Genomic DNA, 17,376 nt, shown 5'->3' with positions numbered 1-17,376 from the left:
CTCTTAAGCTTTGAGAAGTAACACAATGGATTCTGCTCAGAATTCTTCTCTGCTCAGAAAGAATGTTTATGTTGAAAGATCTGGACACAAAACCTATATTAGGAGCACTCCATCCTCCAATAATGGAAACTGCTGACCCAGAAATGTTGCTTCTTAGCTGTTTTTTTTTTTTTTCTTTGACTTTTTCCTCTTCATCCAGTGTTAAGGTCCCAGTGATCAGATTTCAACTGCCTTTAATTCAATCATGCTCATCTTTCTATCAAAAAGATTAATGCAAATGTTAGACAGCTTTCCTAATTAAAATTAATATTACAAAGTGATTTTTATTGGAATATTAGAAAAAAATGTTTGAAATTGGGACTATCCCGAAACTATTCACTGTAAAAGATCCTGTCAAAGTGTATGAGATAGACTGATGGGCTTTTGGGTTTTTTTGAAGATTTATTTATTTATGCATAGAAGAACTAGGGTATGGGCCAGAGGTACAGGAGGTAAGAGGACTCACAAGAGACAGAATGGGCAGCAGAACAGGTGAATTTACAGAAACACACTACAAAGGGGAGCAGCAGGAGAGAAGAGAGGTCTGCTGCACCATGTGGGTTAGCTCCCTGGCTGGGGATCAAACTCAGGCCAAAGCAGAGATAGCACTGAGACTTAAGCCCACCAGACCGGACCTAGACTAATGAGTTTTACAGTAACAGGTGTGGAGCATTGGTGGCTTCATATTGGGTTTGTCAGTGGAGTGTCATTGTGATCTCAAAGAAGGCTATCCACCCTGATCTGAAGAGGCTGGTCTATTTGGCACATCTATGTGAGACTGAATTTTGTTTTCTATGTGATTCAGCCAGAGTAACAAATTATAACAGATAGAATAAACAAACAGGTATGAGAATTCATTGGTGCTTTGTTAAGGTGGACATTAGAGATTTGACAAAAAATCAAAAACAATGCTTCTCAGTGATTTTTGTTTTATAAAATTTTCCACCAGAAGCAATTTATATTAATATACTGAATGCATTATTAAGTTAATTGAAAAATTCTTAAAGTATTTGATTTTCATTTCTTATAGAATAAGTATTGATAGATATAACCCAGATAAAGAATTTTTAAGAGTGTAAACCAAATTGACCCCTCCCCCAGGAAAAGTTTGAGAATTGCTGCTTTGGGTCAAGGAACATTCCACGAGCGTGCACAGAGTTTATGGTGAACATTGTTGTGTCTCACCTTCAAACAGGAAAGTACAAATCCCACATGATTGAGGAGTGTCTTGCATGAACAACAGGAGCCACAGTGTTCAATCAGAGAAAGGGGAGCTGTGCAGAAAGCAAGGAGCAGGGAAGGAAAGTCCAAAATAATAATATGACATCAGACCTTTCAATAGCAACTAGATAGAATTGACATAAGGCAAAGGATAGTTCCCTCAAGACAGAGAAAATGATTTCCAACCAAGAATTATTTACCCACTGATATTATCAATGTGAAGGGTTTAACATTTTGAAGTAGGAAGATTCTGAGTTGTTACCTATTACCCTTATTACCTCTAAATAGGTGGTTGTTACCTCCCAAAGGACAGAATGCATCTGAAATGGTGTCTAAGAAACAAAAGTCATCCCCCACAAGTCAAGGTGAAGAGCATCATCAGATTGGTGTTGAAGAGAGTCGTACCTTTGACACGATGTTTGAGGATAATTTAGGGGTGTTTGCTCTGAAAACAAAGCAAAAAAGGAGGCAATGTTAATTCCAGACAAAACATGATTGTACAAAAAAAGGAAATGTAATTATGACACACTCTGAGGCTCAGCTGAAAATTATATTAACATATTCTTAAAAATGTAGTCTGACTTCCAATCAAATTTCATAATAGAACTTGTTGAGAAAATAGGAAAAGGGAAAGTTTGGGACATCTGAAATTGAAACATAATGAAATACAGTATAAGTATGTTTAGAAAAGGAATAGCTGGAGCCAAAAAAACTGGGGGAGGTGTAAGAACAAAGCAGAAAGGAAGCACAACAGATTGTGGTGGTGGATTTTTTTTAAAGATTTATTTATTTATACAAGAACTGGGGTACAGGCCAGAGGTGCCGGAGGGTGAGAGGATTCACCAGAGACAGATGGGGAACACAACAGGCAGATGGACCGAAATATACTGCTGAGGAGAGCAGCGGGGAGACAGGAGAGGTCTGCTGCACCATGTGGGTATCTCCCTGGCTGGCTGGGAATCGAACCCAGCTGCAGAGGCTGCAGACAACTTTACAGTGCTGCGCTCAACCTGCTGTGCCACTGGGGAGGCCCTATGGTGGTGGATTTTGACCCACAATTCCATGTTTAGAATTTTATCTATCAGTGACAGATTAGTTATAGTATATCCACATGAGATATACAGTTTTTTACAATAGTAAGCCATTAAATATAATATAGAACTATGCCTGAAGGTATAATTCCTCCTCAGCATATCTTTCCATCAGAGCTCTATTTCCATTTATAATTTTACAATTATTATGTAATTTTTCATTGAATGACTGACTTCCAATGGCCTCCAAGCTTCTGGATACCAGGGGTCATTTTCCATTTTATTCACCGATGCATTTATTCCCATTGGCTTGGATGGTACATGGAACCTACACAATTGTTTAGTGAGTGAATGAGTGTGAGAATGTGAGCAGTTATAAGCCTCTAGAAGACTTAAATGTCAGGCAGGGTTTGTTTCTGGGTAGAAGAGTTACAAGTCCGCCTCCGTTTAAATCTCTGCTCCAGGGAGTCCTTGGGGAAGTTCCTTATCTAGACCTTGGTGATGACAATGGATCCTCAGTTATGCAACTATAAATAGGATTCCTGATAAATGCCACCTAAATGTTTAAACTTCTAAGTTAACTAAAATGTCCTCAACCATAAGGCTACAATCTAATGCTTTCTGGCTATTTTTTTTTTTTTATTAGTGAACTTCTGCAAGATTTGGAAAACTGTGAAAATGATCCTGTGGCCATAGCAGAATGTTTCGTGTCCAAGGTGAGCAGAGTTCATTTCTCCAGGCCAAGCAAGACAGACACAGAGGACAAATGGTTTGCATTTTAAAGTTAAAATGACTGCCGTGTTCTGTGTTAGATGAAGTGAACCACTGATCTGTCTTACTCTGTTTTTTTGTTTGTTTGTTTTTCACCAGCATGCAAAAATCGTATACAGTTACTGTCCCCAGGAGCTGGGAAAGCCAGCATAATGGTGGTGCTAGATTTCGTGTAGTAACTGAATATTACCCAGGTTACCTGAGCAGAACTTAAAACCTGGAGAAAGTAGAATCCAAAATAGAAGAATGTTAGAAAAATGAATATTTGTAAAATGCCACTAGACCAGTTACAAGAATCCAATAGAATATACTCTTGATCTTAGCCAAAAGGCCGAGAAGCGATAGGAATCCGATAGAATATAAATGCTTTATATACAATATATGTAACAGTCGCTAAGCCGTGTAATTACCATTTGGAGGTGGTGGGGTGAAGAGAGCACCTAAAAATGTACTCTCATTCTCCGATTCTTCCTAAGCAGTATTGATGAGTTAGAGAAATAGAAAGAAAGGATTTGATCTGCAAAGGTTAAATGACCGTCCATACTCTGTACCTGGATAGGAGGTCGAGTTCTGGAACATACCAGGCAGTCCTTCCCATGACTTTCTACATACAGCATCCTAAAGTTTCTCTTAAATATTCCATAGCTTTTGTTTGGAAAACCTCAGGCAAATTGTCTTACGCCAGAACTTCATGGAATTTCTGCAGTTGTGTTCTCAGATGTGCAAAGAAAGGTTTAAGCCAAGTTCAGGATGGTGCTTTGGGATCAGCTGAGAATTAGCACCTCGTTTAGAGTGCTGGAGTCCAAGGTGAAGGTGACGTGAGCTCCCAGCCTGATCTGGCTCCGAACTTGTTCCAGGGGGTCATTTCTGACGGCTGCAGCTCGGCCCAGTGGTGTTGAATCCAAACATCACACTCTGGGTTTTATGGAAGTGTGATCCCTTAAAGGCAGTGGTTGGGCTTGTATATAAAACACTTTGTGGGTGGGGGTGTGTGGCGGTGGTGGGGCCTAACGTGTAAAATGTGCACACCTGCTTACACATGCATCCGGTGCCCAAGTTACCCGGGTCAGAATTCACCCTCCTAAAGGAACTTGAAAAGGAGAAGGGAAATGGAATCGGGAGAAGTGGGTGAAAAGCCAGGCCGAGTATATCAAAGAAGAGATGTCACAAGAACCGCAGCACATAAACAGCAAGGACGCTTTCGGAAACGCTGGGCTTTTACTGGTAACTGTAATCACAAGCTGATTAAAGACGGTCCAGCATGTGCTTAACTCTGGCTTAATTATTCACATAAAAGTTTGTTTATGTGCCACGTTGCCAACTCCCCAATCTTCTTCATTGTAATAATGCCAAGTTTAATTAGAAGACCGACTCGAGGGCTCGGCATTCTCACATGGAAGCAGGGCCGGGTAAGGGAGTGTTTGCTTCTGGCACCACTTGCTTCTCACTCAGCACCCTGAGATTTAGGAGATGTTACGTTTTCTGAAACACAACCAGCTGCTCAAGCCCGAGGAAGAATGGAAAATTGCTTTAATTGAGAGGCCATTAATGAAAGAAGTAAATCTGGCAGTTGACTTTTGCTTTTATCTGAATCACCGGGGCTGACACGGAGTTTCATCTTTGACCTGGCTTTTGGGGTGTGGGGGTAGTGTAGGCTACAGAAACGCTTCGGGACAAAAAGAGAAGGCGTCTCACCTGCTGCTCGTGAAAGAACGAGCTGTGGAGGCCATTCTTTTAAGGGGCAGAAATAAGTTCCCACTGAGCAGGCCAAACTGTTTCCCAGCTGAGCAGCTGTCAGCACAGGCCTCTGCAAAACCTGAACCCCGTTTCCTTGGGGGTCCTGTCCTCTCCACCCTCATTTACACCCCTTATCTTGACTGTCAGTCAGGTGACACTGGGAAGCGTCTAGGAGAGACTAAGCTTCTCTTTCAGAGATCCGGCCTCCCTCTATCTCCCCCCTACCCCAGCTCCCCCCAGTTGCTCGGCTCCCTTCCTTGGGCTCCTTTCTCCTGGGGTGTCCCGCCACACCACACCTCACCCACCTACTGCAATTATCCTCACTTAAGTGCTGATATCAGCATCAGCACAGTGAATGCAAGTCAATATGATCTTACCCTTACGCTTCTTGCATTTTAAGCTTTTCTCATAGTGTCCACTGAAAGCTCAGGAATCAAAAGTGTGTGTGTGTGTGTGTGTGTGTATACATGTGTGTGTATACATGTGTGTGTATATATGTGTATACATGAGGGAGAGAGAAGGATCAGGGAAAGAGGGAGAGGAAGAGGAAGGGGGACAGAGATACCCTGTGACAGAAGGAACCCTAAGATCGTACAGATTTTTTTACTCTGGTTGTTCGTTCAGTGAACGTGAGTGCGCTTGCGTCCCTTTGGCCAGCTCTGACTCACTTATATTTTGAATCTTTCATAATCAAATGTCTTGTTTTTATGCGCTCTTTAATGGCAATTTGAAAAAACAGAATGAAATGTCTGTTTTTGTGTCATTTCTTTATTATTGCCTTTTCTTAAACACTTCTGAAAATGATTTGGGGTGGTCTATCTAATAAAAAGCATTAAAGGATTAACTAGCTTTTGGCTATTGATCTTTGTGTAAAACCACTGTTTGAATTGCCCATGGAGTTTATAAATCTGAGATGAATTATGCATTTGATTCTATGCTAAGTATACATAGCTGATTCCAATCACAGCCCCCTAATTTAAGACAGCAAGGGCGCCGTGGTGTCAGAGTGCTCAGAAAGACAATTATGCAGACGTCTGGAGACCTCATTCAGGAGAGGTCCAGCATACAATATAATTTACACCTATTTTCATGGAGGCCATTTTTTCAAAATTTGGTATTTCAAATGATCCAGAAGTTTCTAAATTTAAGGAAAATCAGCCTGATTTTGTTCAACCCAAGACTGAGTTGTGCAGGGGGCAGGAAAGAGCGTATGTGAGCTCACCCAGAGAAAGACTCCAGTCTGATCTGCATTTACTAGAAGACGTTGGCCAAATCACTTGTCTTTCCTGTTCATGGAGCAGGCTTGGGTGCTCAGTGCCTCGGGGAGCCAGACAGATAGACCTAATGTGTGAAGGGCCCAGGTGGAGGCCAGAACCATCTGGGCTCTTGCCTGGTCTCCTGGGGACATAGTGGCATTGAAACTGTAGGTTCAGGGCCAGTAGATCATATACTTTCTCAGGAGGTGCCACAAATCAAGATATGTTTATTTTCCACCTTTTTGAAGTTGGCAGTTTATTTAGATTTTCTTTAGTACTGTGCTGGAAAATTTGGCAGCATATTAAGTGGGCATGACCAGAGAGAAACAGGTCCCCCTATAACTAGGGGCAATGAGAGTAGCACAGACCCCTTAGAGGGGAATTCACTCTTGACATCAGCAGGCCTGCTTCCAGAAATTGATTCCAAAGATATAGTAACAAAAATTCAGTAAATGTGATTCCATCCCTTGCAATAATAGGTATAATTTATAGATATATTTTATGTAGATTTCATTTTTCTGCATGCATGTATCCATTTACATCTAGAAGTGCACAATATAGGGAAATAGCCCAAATGTTCATAAGCAGGAAGCTGGTTGGAGAAACCACGATCTATCCATATAATGGAATGCTAGGAAATAGTAAAAGCAGATAAAGAATATCTCTATGTATTACTAGGAAGCAGTGGGGTACATGATAGAAGCCTCTGCTTCTCAAAGTGTGGTTCCTACATCATTGGCAGCAGCAGTATCTGGAAACATGTTAGAAATGCAAAGTCAGCCCCAACCTAGACCTACTAAATCAGACACTGGTGGTGAGAGTCCAGATTGACACAGGCACAGTAATTCCAGTTTTACAAAGTCCCCCAGGTGCTTCTGGTACACACTCAAGTTTGAGAATTCACTGGCCTACCTTATTTTTGTTTGTCTAGGAATGGTGGAGAATATCCATCTATTTAAATGTGTATATATTTTCTTAAAGATTAACTGTAAGATTAAAAATTGGTTATAGAGGGGGAGGGTAGAATAGACTAGAATGGAATGGAATAGAAACTGGACATCTTTAATATGCCTTGCTGAGTTAACTCTGAAACCATGTACATATTTTACCTAATTATAATTGACCTTAAACAGATGTGGTCTCCAAAAAATGGAAAGCAAAATGAAGCAGTGGCCAGATGGGTGTATCTAATTTGTGGTATAATCACACAGAGGAAATCCCAACCGATTTTAAAAGGCACAATGGACAAGATAAAGCAAATACATTTTTAGCTGGTTTCAGTAATGATTTCACATGGGGGGTTTGGTGTTGTTGGTCTGAATCTGTTGAACGTGCTGTGGGGTAAAGCAAATGAGGATTTCTTTAGTGTCCTTGACCTGTGAGAGCAAGATAAGGCAAGGTGAGAATGAGGCTAATAAGAAATACTGTAGTCCTGAATATGAATTGCAAATTTGAATTGAGGATGCATTTTATCTTTTAAAAATGCCATATTCCTAATTCTGTCCACTGGAAGGCCTAGAAGTAACGATGATTGGCAGTAAACGAGGATCCCTAGTGCCCAGATTGAGGCTCCAAATACTTCCTGCAAAACAGTATCAGGGCTCCAGGAAGACTGAGTGGGGCAGGATCGTATAGGATGGTCTGGAACATCCTATCAACCAGAAACTAGGAAGCCACCGCCAGAGACTCCAGGTCAGGTCACCAGTCTCAAAAAGACACTCCTCGTGCCCCAAGCTAGGATCATCTGAGCATTGGTAAGGAGAACTCACTGAAAACAACTGAAACTCATTAAATGCATTTATATTCATGAATTCACGGTACTATTTTAGAAAACCAGGCCGGTGACCTTTGCAGGATGCTAGTGAACCACTGCATTATTTTGAAAATTAAAGAAAAGAATGAAACCTTTTCCTGCCTTTCCCATGTGAAACCACAAACTGCAGGGTATCAAAGAGTTAATATCAGAATATTCCCTTTGGAGAGAGTCCAGCTAAGAATGAAGAAGGAACCATAGAGTTGAAGTATCACCATTTTGCAACCCCTAGTGAATTAATAGATCTAGGCAATAATTACCAGGAGTTGTTAACATTAGAAAAAGAGAGACATCGAGCAGGCCCTGCCTCCTGATGGAAGTACAATGCGACCTAGGAAATGATTCACGCCAAATGATGGAACCTAAATCTGTTTAAGCCTCTACTAAGCCACAGGAGTGCAGAGGACAGAGGACGCATGAAAGGAAGCCGTAGGGGTAAGTCAGCAAAACCAAGACTGGGGAGTCTACTGGACAAGCCGTCTGGTGTGTTCACCCAAACTGCAAGTGCAGAAAAGATCGAGGGGGATCTGATGGATTAGAGGAGATCAGTTGTTCGTGACTGTTGTTTGGATTCCAAAACTGACAGGCATAATATTAGGAAATTATTTAAATGTGATATGAAATGACATTGCAGTGATGCGCCTTGAAGGCCATATTTCAGAGACAGTTACTAAAATACAAGTGACATGATGTCTCAAATTTGCTTCAGAAATGATACTCGGGGGTGCTATAGGCCATCTTCTCTCCTCTTAAATATGCTCGCAACTTTAATAAGAAAACAATTAATCCTAGTTGAGTTTAACAAAAAGGACTTTAACTGGAATTCCTTTTAAGTCTGAAAAAAATTAAAATTATCACAATTTATTCTCTGGGAGTCGCAGGTGATTCCAGTGTGAAGTGGCTTTAGAACAAGCAGAATGTGAAACACTACCAAAGCATTAGGCTGTGACTCTTTTTCAAAATGTAATTCCTTTTGAGTTTACAAGAGCTGGTAATCCAGTGGTCTTGAATTATTTATTCTCATTGACCGCTTTACAATCAAAGTGTGAAAATGTAGCCTCAGACGTTTCACTGTTTCATCTACGGCTTTTCCTTGCCAGTGTAGGAGAAATTGTGAAAGGCTTTGAACAGGACCAAAAAGATTACTGGGTGCCTCCAAAAAAAATAACCTTGAGCATCTTCCAGTTTACCCTCCTAAAGTCTATGCTTCGATAGGTGTCTGCACCTTCATCGTCTTTGAACAAGTCTTGAAATTATAGATCATGTAAGTGCTGCTTGACATCAGACTTGCAAATGAAAACTGTCCTGCAGAGGGACAACTGATTTCTTTACCCACCCATCTTGATAGGAAAAAGGCAGTTTTGAATCTATTTGTAAATGTATCTCAGCATTCCTCAGGGACCTAAGTGTGATGCTCTTATTTCTTCTTGGATCCAGTTGTACAATCTTTTTTTTTTCTTAATTTATTTTTGCATACAAGAGCTGGGGTACAGGCCAGAGGTGCAGGGGTGGGTGGGGTAAGAGGATTCACCAGAGACAGAGTGGGGAACAGAACAGGCAGACTGACTGAAATACACTGCTGAGGGGAACAGCAGGTGAGACAAGAAAGGTCTACTGCACCATGTGGGTCATCTTCTTGGCTGGCCAGGGAATCGAACTCCGGCTGCAGTGACTGGCCATAGCTTGATAGCGCTGTCTTTAACCCCTGCACCACCACGGAGGGCCCTTTGTTGTTTTTGAAGGAGTGTGGATGCCTTTGCCTTTTGCCTTTAATGCCTCTCTTGTTTCCTTGCAGAGTGAAGCCTTCCATATCTATACCCAGTACTGCACCAACTACCCCAGGTACCCAGTGTGTGTGTGTGCGGGGTTGCCTGGTCCCCTCCCACCTGGTGGCAAGCCTATCAGTCCAGTGGATGTGGCTCTGAGGAATGTCTGCCTGGAGCAGAGCATTGTGGGAAGCACAGCAAGACATGCTGATAGTAGAATCCAGGGATTCTCAGACATTGACCTGCTCAGACTTTGGGGCTCCCCACAGATCAGTGTAGGGGAAAATTGTGAAAACCCTGAATGAGGCCAAAAGATAGCTGGCACTTTAGTGGGAAACAAAGGAAACCCATTGCGTTAAAGGCTTGTCAGAGAACCCTTCTGTGTGTGTGTTGTGTTGTTATGGGTATGGGCAACACTGAGAGACCATCGCCTAGTTGGGAATAAGACAGGTTCTGTTCTCTCCACCTTTTTTTTTTTTTAAAGATTTATTTATTTATTTACACAAGCACTGGGTACAGTCAGAAGTGCAGGAGGGTGAGAGAATTCACCAGAGCCAGAGTGGGGAGCACAACAGACTGATGAAATACACTGCTGAGGGGAGCAGCGGGCACGGCAGGAGAGGTCTGCGCGCCATGTGGGACCCTCACAGGTGGCCAGGGATTGAACTGGTGCTGCAGAGGCTGCGGGCAGCTTCACAGCCCAGCACTCAACCTCTGCGCCACCAGGGGAGGCCCTGTTGTCTCCACCTTTATCTGAAGATGTCAGGATGCTCAGCTAAGTCCCGTGAACCTGGAGCAAAAAGCCTGCCTTGCCCCAACACTCAAATTCAGGAAAATCACAGCTTTGGCCCTCAACGCCACCAAACTTCTTCCTGAAGGGAAGGGAAAACATTCCACTCTAGAGAATCAATGAAGTTCTGGACTCAGTTTCAGGACCCAAGCCACCAGAGCAGCTCTTCAGGGGATTATGTCTGTGTCAAGTTCCCTACAAGCATGTTATTCAACGAAATACCTTCTGAATTGGCAGTTTGGGAAGTTTATATTAAGATGTGTCTAACAGAGAAATGAAAGAGGAGAGGACAAAATTAAGGCAGCTGTTTCTCTACTAGGTGGCCTCAGGGTCAAAGAAGGCAACATTATTTGTGCACAAATATTTTTAAGAGCCTTTCCTGGATGGAGCAAAGTTGCAAGCTTGGAGGATGTGGGCAGGAAGTAGGGATGAACCCCGCTTGCCTTCTAGCAGTTTCTACTCTTGGGGATTCAGAATACAACTAGACTCAGTAGACTCATGTGTTGGGGAGAATCCAATCAACAGATGCAAGTTGACACAGTGTGAGCTCCGTCGTGTGTAACGGATGCTGAAGATGCACGAGGTGAAGGAAGAACAAGCCGCAGTGAGGAGAGCTAAGGACGGTTTCCTGCGGGGAGTATTTTTGAGTTTTGACTCTCACTTTGAAGAAGAAAAGAAGCGTCTGAGCAGACATGCTCCCAAGGCCTTCTCAGTGCAGCAAGAGTGTCTGGTTCCTGCCCAATTTTGTTTTCATACTCATAGAAAAATGTGTCCACTTGTTCCTTGTCTCCATCCAGCTGCTGTCTGAGGGCCCAGCTTTCCTTTCCCCTCGAGCTGGCATCCTCTCCCCCTCTGGACCAGGCTGGTGATATTAAATGTCACCTGCCACCTTGACAGGTGTTCCCAGCAGTTTTGCTGGGAAGAGTCACAGGCAGAGGCACAGCCCAGTCAGGTCAGGGTCCTCCGATGCACCCCCCCAACCCGGGACTTCTGGGAACAGGGACCCCCATCTGCTCAGAACTTGTTGCTGGCAGTTCTTATATTCACGCAAAGCTCAAGCCCTCAGATGACCAAAGGGCTACTCGGAAACTGATTCTGACTCTACTTGTTAATAGAGATGTCCCCAAGCCTCGGATGAAGAACAGTTTTGACATCTCAGCGTAGAAGGCTAGCGATCTGCTTGGACTGATATTTCTCAAAATAGATGGACTTGGAGAGTCTAATAATTTCATCAGGAAGACTGTTTCTCTGCCTTCCCAGGAATCTCACTTTATGGTTTGGTTCTCTCTGATTTTCAAATTAATCCTGAAAATATATGACTGACTTGGGGACAGAGGGGCTAGAATGACTTCCACCTGCTTTCTTGCAAGACCACAAGATATTCCCGTACGTGCGTGTGACTCCACCAGCCCAGCAGCTTGCTTTACGTAGGAGATGTGAGCCTTGTTGCCACCACGCCCCTGGGTATGTGAGGGGCTACGCATCACCTTTGGGCCCGCTGGGATGGAAGAGGACTCTGAGTGACCTTGCGAATACACTGCTGAGTGACTCACTCTTGAGGAGCGAGGCTGTCTCGCCCTCTCAGACGCTGTCTTTAGAATGAGGAGAGCCAGCAGAGGTATGAGAGAGAGCCGTGCAAAGATGCCCAAAGGGAAGCCAACTGTGCTAGGAGGTCCCCAAGGGCCGTTATATCGTGCAGTTTATGCAAACTGGACCAGCAGAAGCTGTGACCATGGGAAGAGGGAACCCCTTTTCTTAGTATGGAGGTGCCCATGCCTTCCATCTAGCCAGTGGAAAGTGAGCACTGCACAAAGACACCCATGGGGGCGCCCTTGGGGCTGACGTCCAGCTCATTCTCCTTTGGCATGCTGCAGTCTCTTGGCCAGGGCTGTGTCTTCCGGAGGCAGGCGTGTGGGCTTACAGCACACTCCCCCACCAGCCACACCGTTAGGGTGCCTTCTGCTGATTCGCTCGCCCAGATGGATGCCCTTCTCTCATATACCCCACATTAGTCTAGCTTAGCTCTGTTGCTGCGCTGCCCAGTTTAGGGTATTTAGTGCCTGAGTACCCACGTTCGGCATTGCAATTTAGATAAAAACGTCACTGCTTCTTGCAGGTCGGTGGCTGTGCTCACGGAGTGCATGAGGAACAAGGTGCTGGCCAAGTTCTTCAGGGAACGACAGGAAACTCTGAAACACTCCCTGCCTCTGGGGTCCTATCTCCTGAAGCCAGTTCAGCGGATTCTCAAGTATCATCTCCTTCTGCATGTAAGTTTCTGCAGGGGACAGAGACTTGTGTATCTTTTAAGTTTAGGGGAGAAAATAGCCAAAATGGCGGGGGACATATGGAAGTGTTTTCCACCCTCATGCTTTACAACTGACTAATCTGCTTTGAGGAATTAGAGACATTTATATTCCGGGCCTGCAGCCCCAGTGACCACAGCCCAAAGAAAAGATTCTTTTTCGCTCTGATTGTGATAGGTCTTTCGAGAACTTTGCACTGGGCAGTGACAGTTTCAGGCAGAGAACACTCAGCTTAATGGAAAACAGATTTTTATGTTTTATTTTATTTCCATGAGCCCAGATTCAGTAGGCAGTTGGGAGGGAGGGAGAAGCTATTCGTCATAGATTGGCTTTAGTATGAGCAGAAAGAGAAGGGACTGGAAAAGGAAGGTGACGGATGACAGATGAGCAGAAAGTGGAGCGATCTTAGGGCTGGGTTTAGATTCACTTCAAGATGTCTTTTCTCTATAGCACATCCTGTGATTTGTCCAAAATGCAAGGAGACCTTAGAAATAAAGGTAGACACGGCTCTCACATTCTCATGTCTAATCCTCTAGGGAAGTTGACAAGGTGGAAAAAAAGTTGTTTTTTTTTTAAAGATGTATTTATTTTTTTATGTATAGAAGAGCTGGGATGCAGACCAGAGATGCTAGGGGGTGAGAGGATTCACCAGAGACAGAGTGGGGAACAGAACAGGTGGATTGACTGAAATACACTGCTGAGGGGAGCAGCGGCGAGACAGGAGAGGTCTGCTGGGCCCTGTGGGTCAGCTCCCTGGCCGGGGATTGAACTCAGGTCACAGCAGCTATGGTGTGATAGCGCAGAGACTCAACCCCAATGCCACCAGGGAGGCCTGGAAAAAAGTTTTAATGAAAGTAATCTCTCTGTAGGTGGGATTAGAAGGGGTAACAACAGGAGAAAGGCAGTGTAGCAGGGTGGTTAGGGCAGGGCTCCAGGCAAGAGTACCCTGTCTATGTTCAAATTCTATCAGTTGCCAATATCTGCTGGCTCACAGGTAGTCAATAAAAGTAAACTATGACTTTTGTTTTTTTATACTACTTTAAAAATCTTTTCTTAAAAAGACTTTCATCCAGAGAGCCTAGCTTACCATTTTGTTGCAGGTATGTCTAGGAAGTTATCTCAAAATGTTAAGTAATAATGGTAGTATCTACATCAATAAAAAACTAAAATATAAAGAACTTATCACGGGGGTCACAGAGGTGCCCTCTGTTGCATGGCTACATAAGACAAAAGAGGAAAATAACTAGTCCTTCTTTTGTTTAAGGAAATAGAAAATCACCTTGACAAGGACACAGAAGGCTATGACGTGGTGCTGGACGCAATAGACACCATGCAGCGAGTGGCCTGGCACATAAATGACATGAAGCGGAAACATGAGCATGCAGTCCGATTACAGGTGAGCCCTCAGGGTCGGCGGGAGGAGGGTGCACCAGTTCATTATCATCTTCCCATTCAAGCATCAGGCTGCTCACTTCATTCGTGGTCGTCATCATGGTTCATAGAGAGGTTAGGACACCAGTAACAGTGGTCATTGTTTAACACGACTGTTTAAGCGTAACTTCTAAGTGAATAGTGTACTCATAGCCCCTTCAAGGGCCAACTTAGGAAAGGGAGTCTCCCAAGGCCTTACCTCATGTTAATCTCAAATAAGTAATTCTTGTTGAAAGCAGCTTTCTCTAAATTATTTAAAGGGTTTGTGAGCCTCTCTCACTGATTCATGCAGAATCACATGATGGTGTGTGTGTAATGAGGCAGGGACTCAGGAAAAGGAGCATGAAGTCTGGAACCAGGTCATTTGCACCTTCACCCAGGCCAAGACTTCATTTCAGACTCCTCGTTTTTGAAGTAAGACTGATGTGAAGTTTGCTAAATTTCTCTCCAGAACAACATTTTGAGTCCTAAATCACTGGGAAATTTTGATAGGTTCTGGGCCAATGATCATGTGCTGGTCACCTCAAAAGATGCATTATTAAAAAACAAAACACAAAGTTATGTGACCTCCATGCCAGGTCAAAGTCTTACCTTCCTACCTCCTGTTTAACCACATGGAATGTTCTCTTTTACAGGAGATACAGAGTTTGCTCACTAATTGGAAGGGGCCAGACCTGACCAGCTATGGAGAACTGGTACTCGAGGGTACCTTCCGCATCCAGCGTGCCAAGAATGAGCGGACACTCTTCCTCTTTGACAAGCTGCTTCTCATCACGAAGAAGAGAGATGACACGTTTACATACAAAGCTCACATCCTGGTAGGCCTGAATACTTGGGACAGCCGAGGATTTTGGGGCTTGTTAATTCTCTTCCAAGTGACTCTCACCTTCTCTCTCTCTCTCTCTCTCCCTCCAGTGTGGCAACCTCATGCTTGTGGAAGTGATCCCCAAGGAGCCTCTCAGCTTCAGTGTCTTCCACTATAAGAACCCCAAGCTGCAGCACACAGTTCAGGTAACAGGAGCTCCCTTGCCACCCAGCAAGCTCTCTCTTGTGCATGATGAATGCCATGTCCCTTCACAAAACTTTTCAGGCATTTCTACCAAAACTTCCCAGCCACATAGTGTGTTTCCCACTTTGTCGTGAGTTAAAGTAACACCTGTGTCCTGTGACTGGTAGAGATGTGAATTGTCTGACTGCCCAAATCCCCTTCTGCTAGGCTAAATCCCAGCAAGACAAACGCCTGTGGGTTCTGCACCTGAAGAGACTGATCCTGGAGAATCACGCAGCAAAGATTCCAGCCAAGGTAAGACAATGAAATGAAAAGAAATCCAACTCTAGAAGGCAGCCTGATAGGAGTAGATTTTTAACTTCAATATAAAGAAAATTGAAAAATGGGACATGTAGGGGATCTACCAAACCAATCACATATCTGAAAAGATTCTCTGTGAAGGGGTTGAGTTTTGTAAATTGCTGTTTGTTTTTGAATTTGAAAGATGAAAAATAAGGAAAAGCCCTAAGAAAGTGTCTAAGAAATAGTTGAATAAAGAGTTATGAGAATTAGTCACAGGTGTACTAAGAACCTATTGTGAGTACAGCTGGCTTGGGGTCTGTGGTAATGCTGGGGAAATAAGACCCAGACTCGGCCCTGAAGGGACTTATAAACTTAGAGAGCTAGCCACATCGGCAATTAGCTAAGCAAAATGAATTAATAGAGGTATAAGCTAAGTGTTGTGGAAGGGTAGGTCTTCAATTACAGTGGGGAGAGGAGGCATATGCCTTTTACCTCAGACTTGAAAGAAGAGGAATGTTTTATTAATCAGGGGAAAAGGATAAGGTAAGCCAACTGAGGGAAGCACATAAACAAGTCAAAGAGGTGTCAATGAGCACACTGGGATTGTGCCTGGTCCTCGGAGGTGGGGTGGGAGGTGAGACTTGAAAGGTGGAAGGCAGGTGGCCAGGCTGTGAGGGCTTTGAAATCACATGCTAAGGAGTCTGCACTGGATTAGTGGTGGGAGACCGCTGAATGTTTTGGGGGATGGTGGCATGGTCTCCCCTGTGAACCGAGAGTGTAAGGTCAAATAAGGTCAAGTAAGATACATGGGTTGGAAGAGTGACATTGGAGGCAGGAGAATGAACAGAGAATGAACAAACCAGCGTGCTAGTCCAGAAAAGGGGGGGGGGCACTGCCAAGGATCCCCAACAAGAGAGGGAGAACAGACTGTTTATCATGGGCTTGGAGGAAACAGGATTTTGCCCACGGGGCGCATGAGGAGAGGGAGAAATAGGAGTCAAGGATGAGTCAGGAGCTGCGCCAAGTGGATGCTGTGGAGAGTTCTGAAATAGGCAGCAAAGGGGAGGAACCGGGTAGGTGGGTGAGGGAGGGGTGAAATCTACGGTTACATGTGCAGGGGTGGGGTGACTGCAGGTGGGAATTCAAGACTTGGAAGCTGGGGATCTCGAGGCTGGCTCCACGCAGAGAGGAGTGGAAGCCCCGAGATTTGAGAAGATGCCCCTTAACTGTGTAAAACAAAGAACTTTTGGGAATCTCGACATCCAGGTGTCTGTAAGAGGAAGGAGGATTGGAGAACGACCAGTTGAAGGAAACAGGGTGGAAACAAAGGAAGGAAAGCATCCCAAAGAGAGGGGGTAGAGGAACAGTCTCACATGCTCCAGAGGTCGAAACAATCAAAGAGGAAGTTGAGAGTTGGCACAGAGGGTGCAGGAGACGTGGCATCGGGCTGATAACGTCAGAGGGAAGGGAGGAACAGGCTGGGTGTTGACTTTCTTTTTTTCATTGATGACGTTCTAAAGTGACAAAATGTGGTCGTTTGCGGAGCAGCAAGATCAAAGCAAGATGCATTGTGTAGTGAGGATCACCTGGGCCTGAGAAGACTGGGGAGGAGAAGGAAACAGGAAATAGTCAATTCAGAGGAGGGATGCTGCAGTAACGCAGCCCCGGGAGAGGCGGAAACACACGTCTAGCGTGACAGGGTTTCAAAAAGCCTAACGTGAGCTGGGGGAGGAGAAAGACCGAAGACCAAGAAATGTGGCGTGGACGTGAGGCGAGAGAAAGGGTTTGACTGCGCCACAGTTGATGTCATCTGCTGGGGGGCTGAAGCTAAGGTGGGGCTGGGTGCTTGGGAGAGAGGAAAGCTTCGGAACAATTGCTGCAGAAAATGGACTAGCCAGTCCGTGGGAGGGAGCAAAATCCCTGGGGA

The 17,376-nt window shown here is 44.3% G+C and overlaps 1 protein-coding gene across 4 annotated transcripts in view; it reads left to right on the top strand.

Moving 5' to 3' along the window:
• PLEKHG1 (pleckstrin homology and RhoGEF domain containing G1) overlaps positions 1–17,376 on the top strand; it is a 197,203-nt gene that overhangs the window by 158,112 nt on the left and 21,715 nt on the right. For all 4 annotated transcript variants that reach the window (XM_054697956.1, XM_054697957.1, XM_054697958.1 and 1 more), the window contains 7 exons: positions 2,938–3,007; positions 9,664–9,710; positions 12,541–12,691; positions 13,992–14,123; positions 14,794–14,976; positions 15,074–15,169; positions 15,375–15,461. In XM_054697956.1, the coding sequence (XP_054553931.1) occupies positions 2,938–3,007; positions 9,664–9,710; positions 12,541–12,691; positions 13,992–14,123; positions 14,794–14,976; positions 15,074–15,169; positions 15,375–15,461 (766 nt within the window). The remainder of the gene's footprint in view (positions 1–2,937; positions 3,008–9,663; positions 9,711–12,540; positions 12,692–13,991; positions 14,124–14,793; positions 14,977–15,073; positions 15,170–15,374; positions 15,462–17,376) is intronic.

This window comes from Talpa occidentalis, unplaced genomic scaffold, assembly GCF_014898055.3.
Source record: "Talpa occidentalis isolate TD23 unplaced genomic scaffold, MPIMG_talOcc4v2.1 talOcc4.2, whole genome shotgun sequence".
NCBI classification, from domain to species: Eukaryota; Metazoa; Chordata; class Mammalia; order Eulipotyphla; family Talpidae; genus Talpa; species Talpa occidentalis.
Note: the sequence above shows the minus strand (reverse complement) of the source record. Positions and strands in the feature narration are given on the sequence as shown.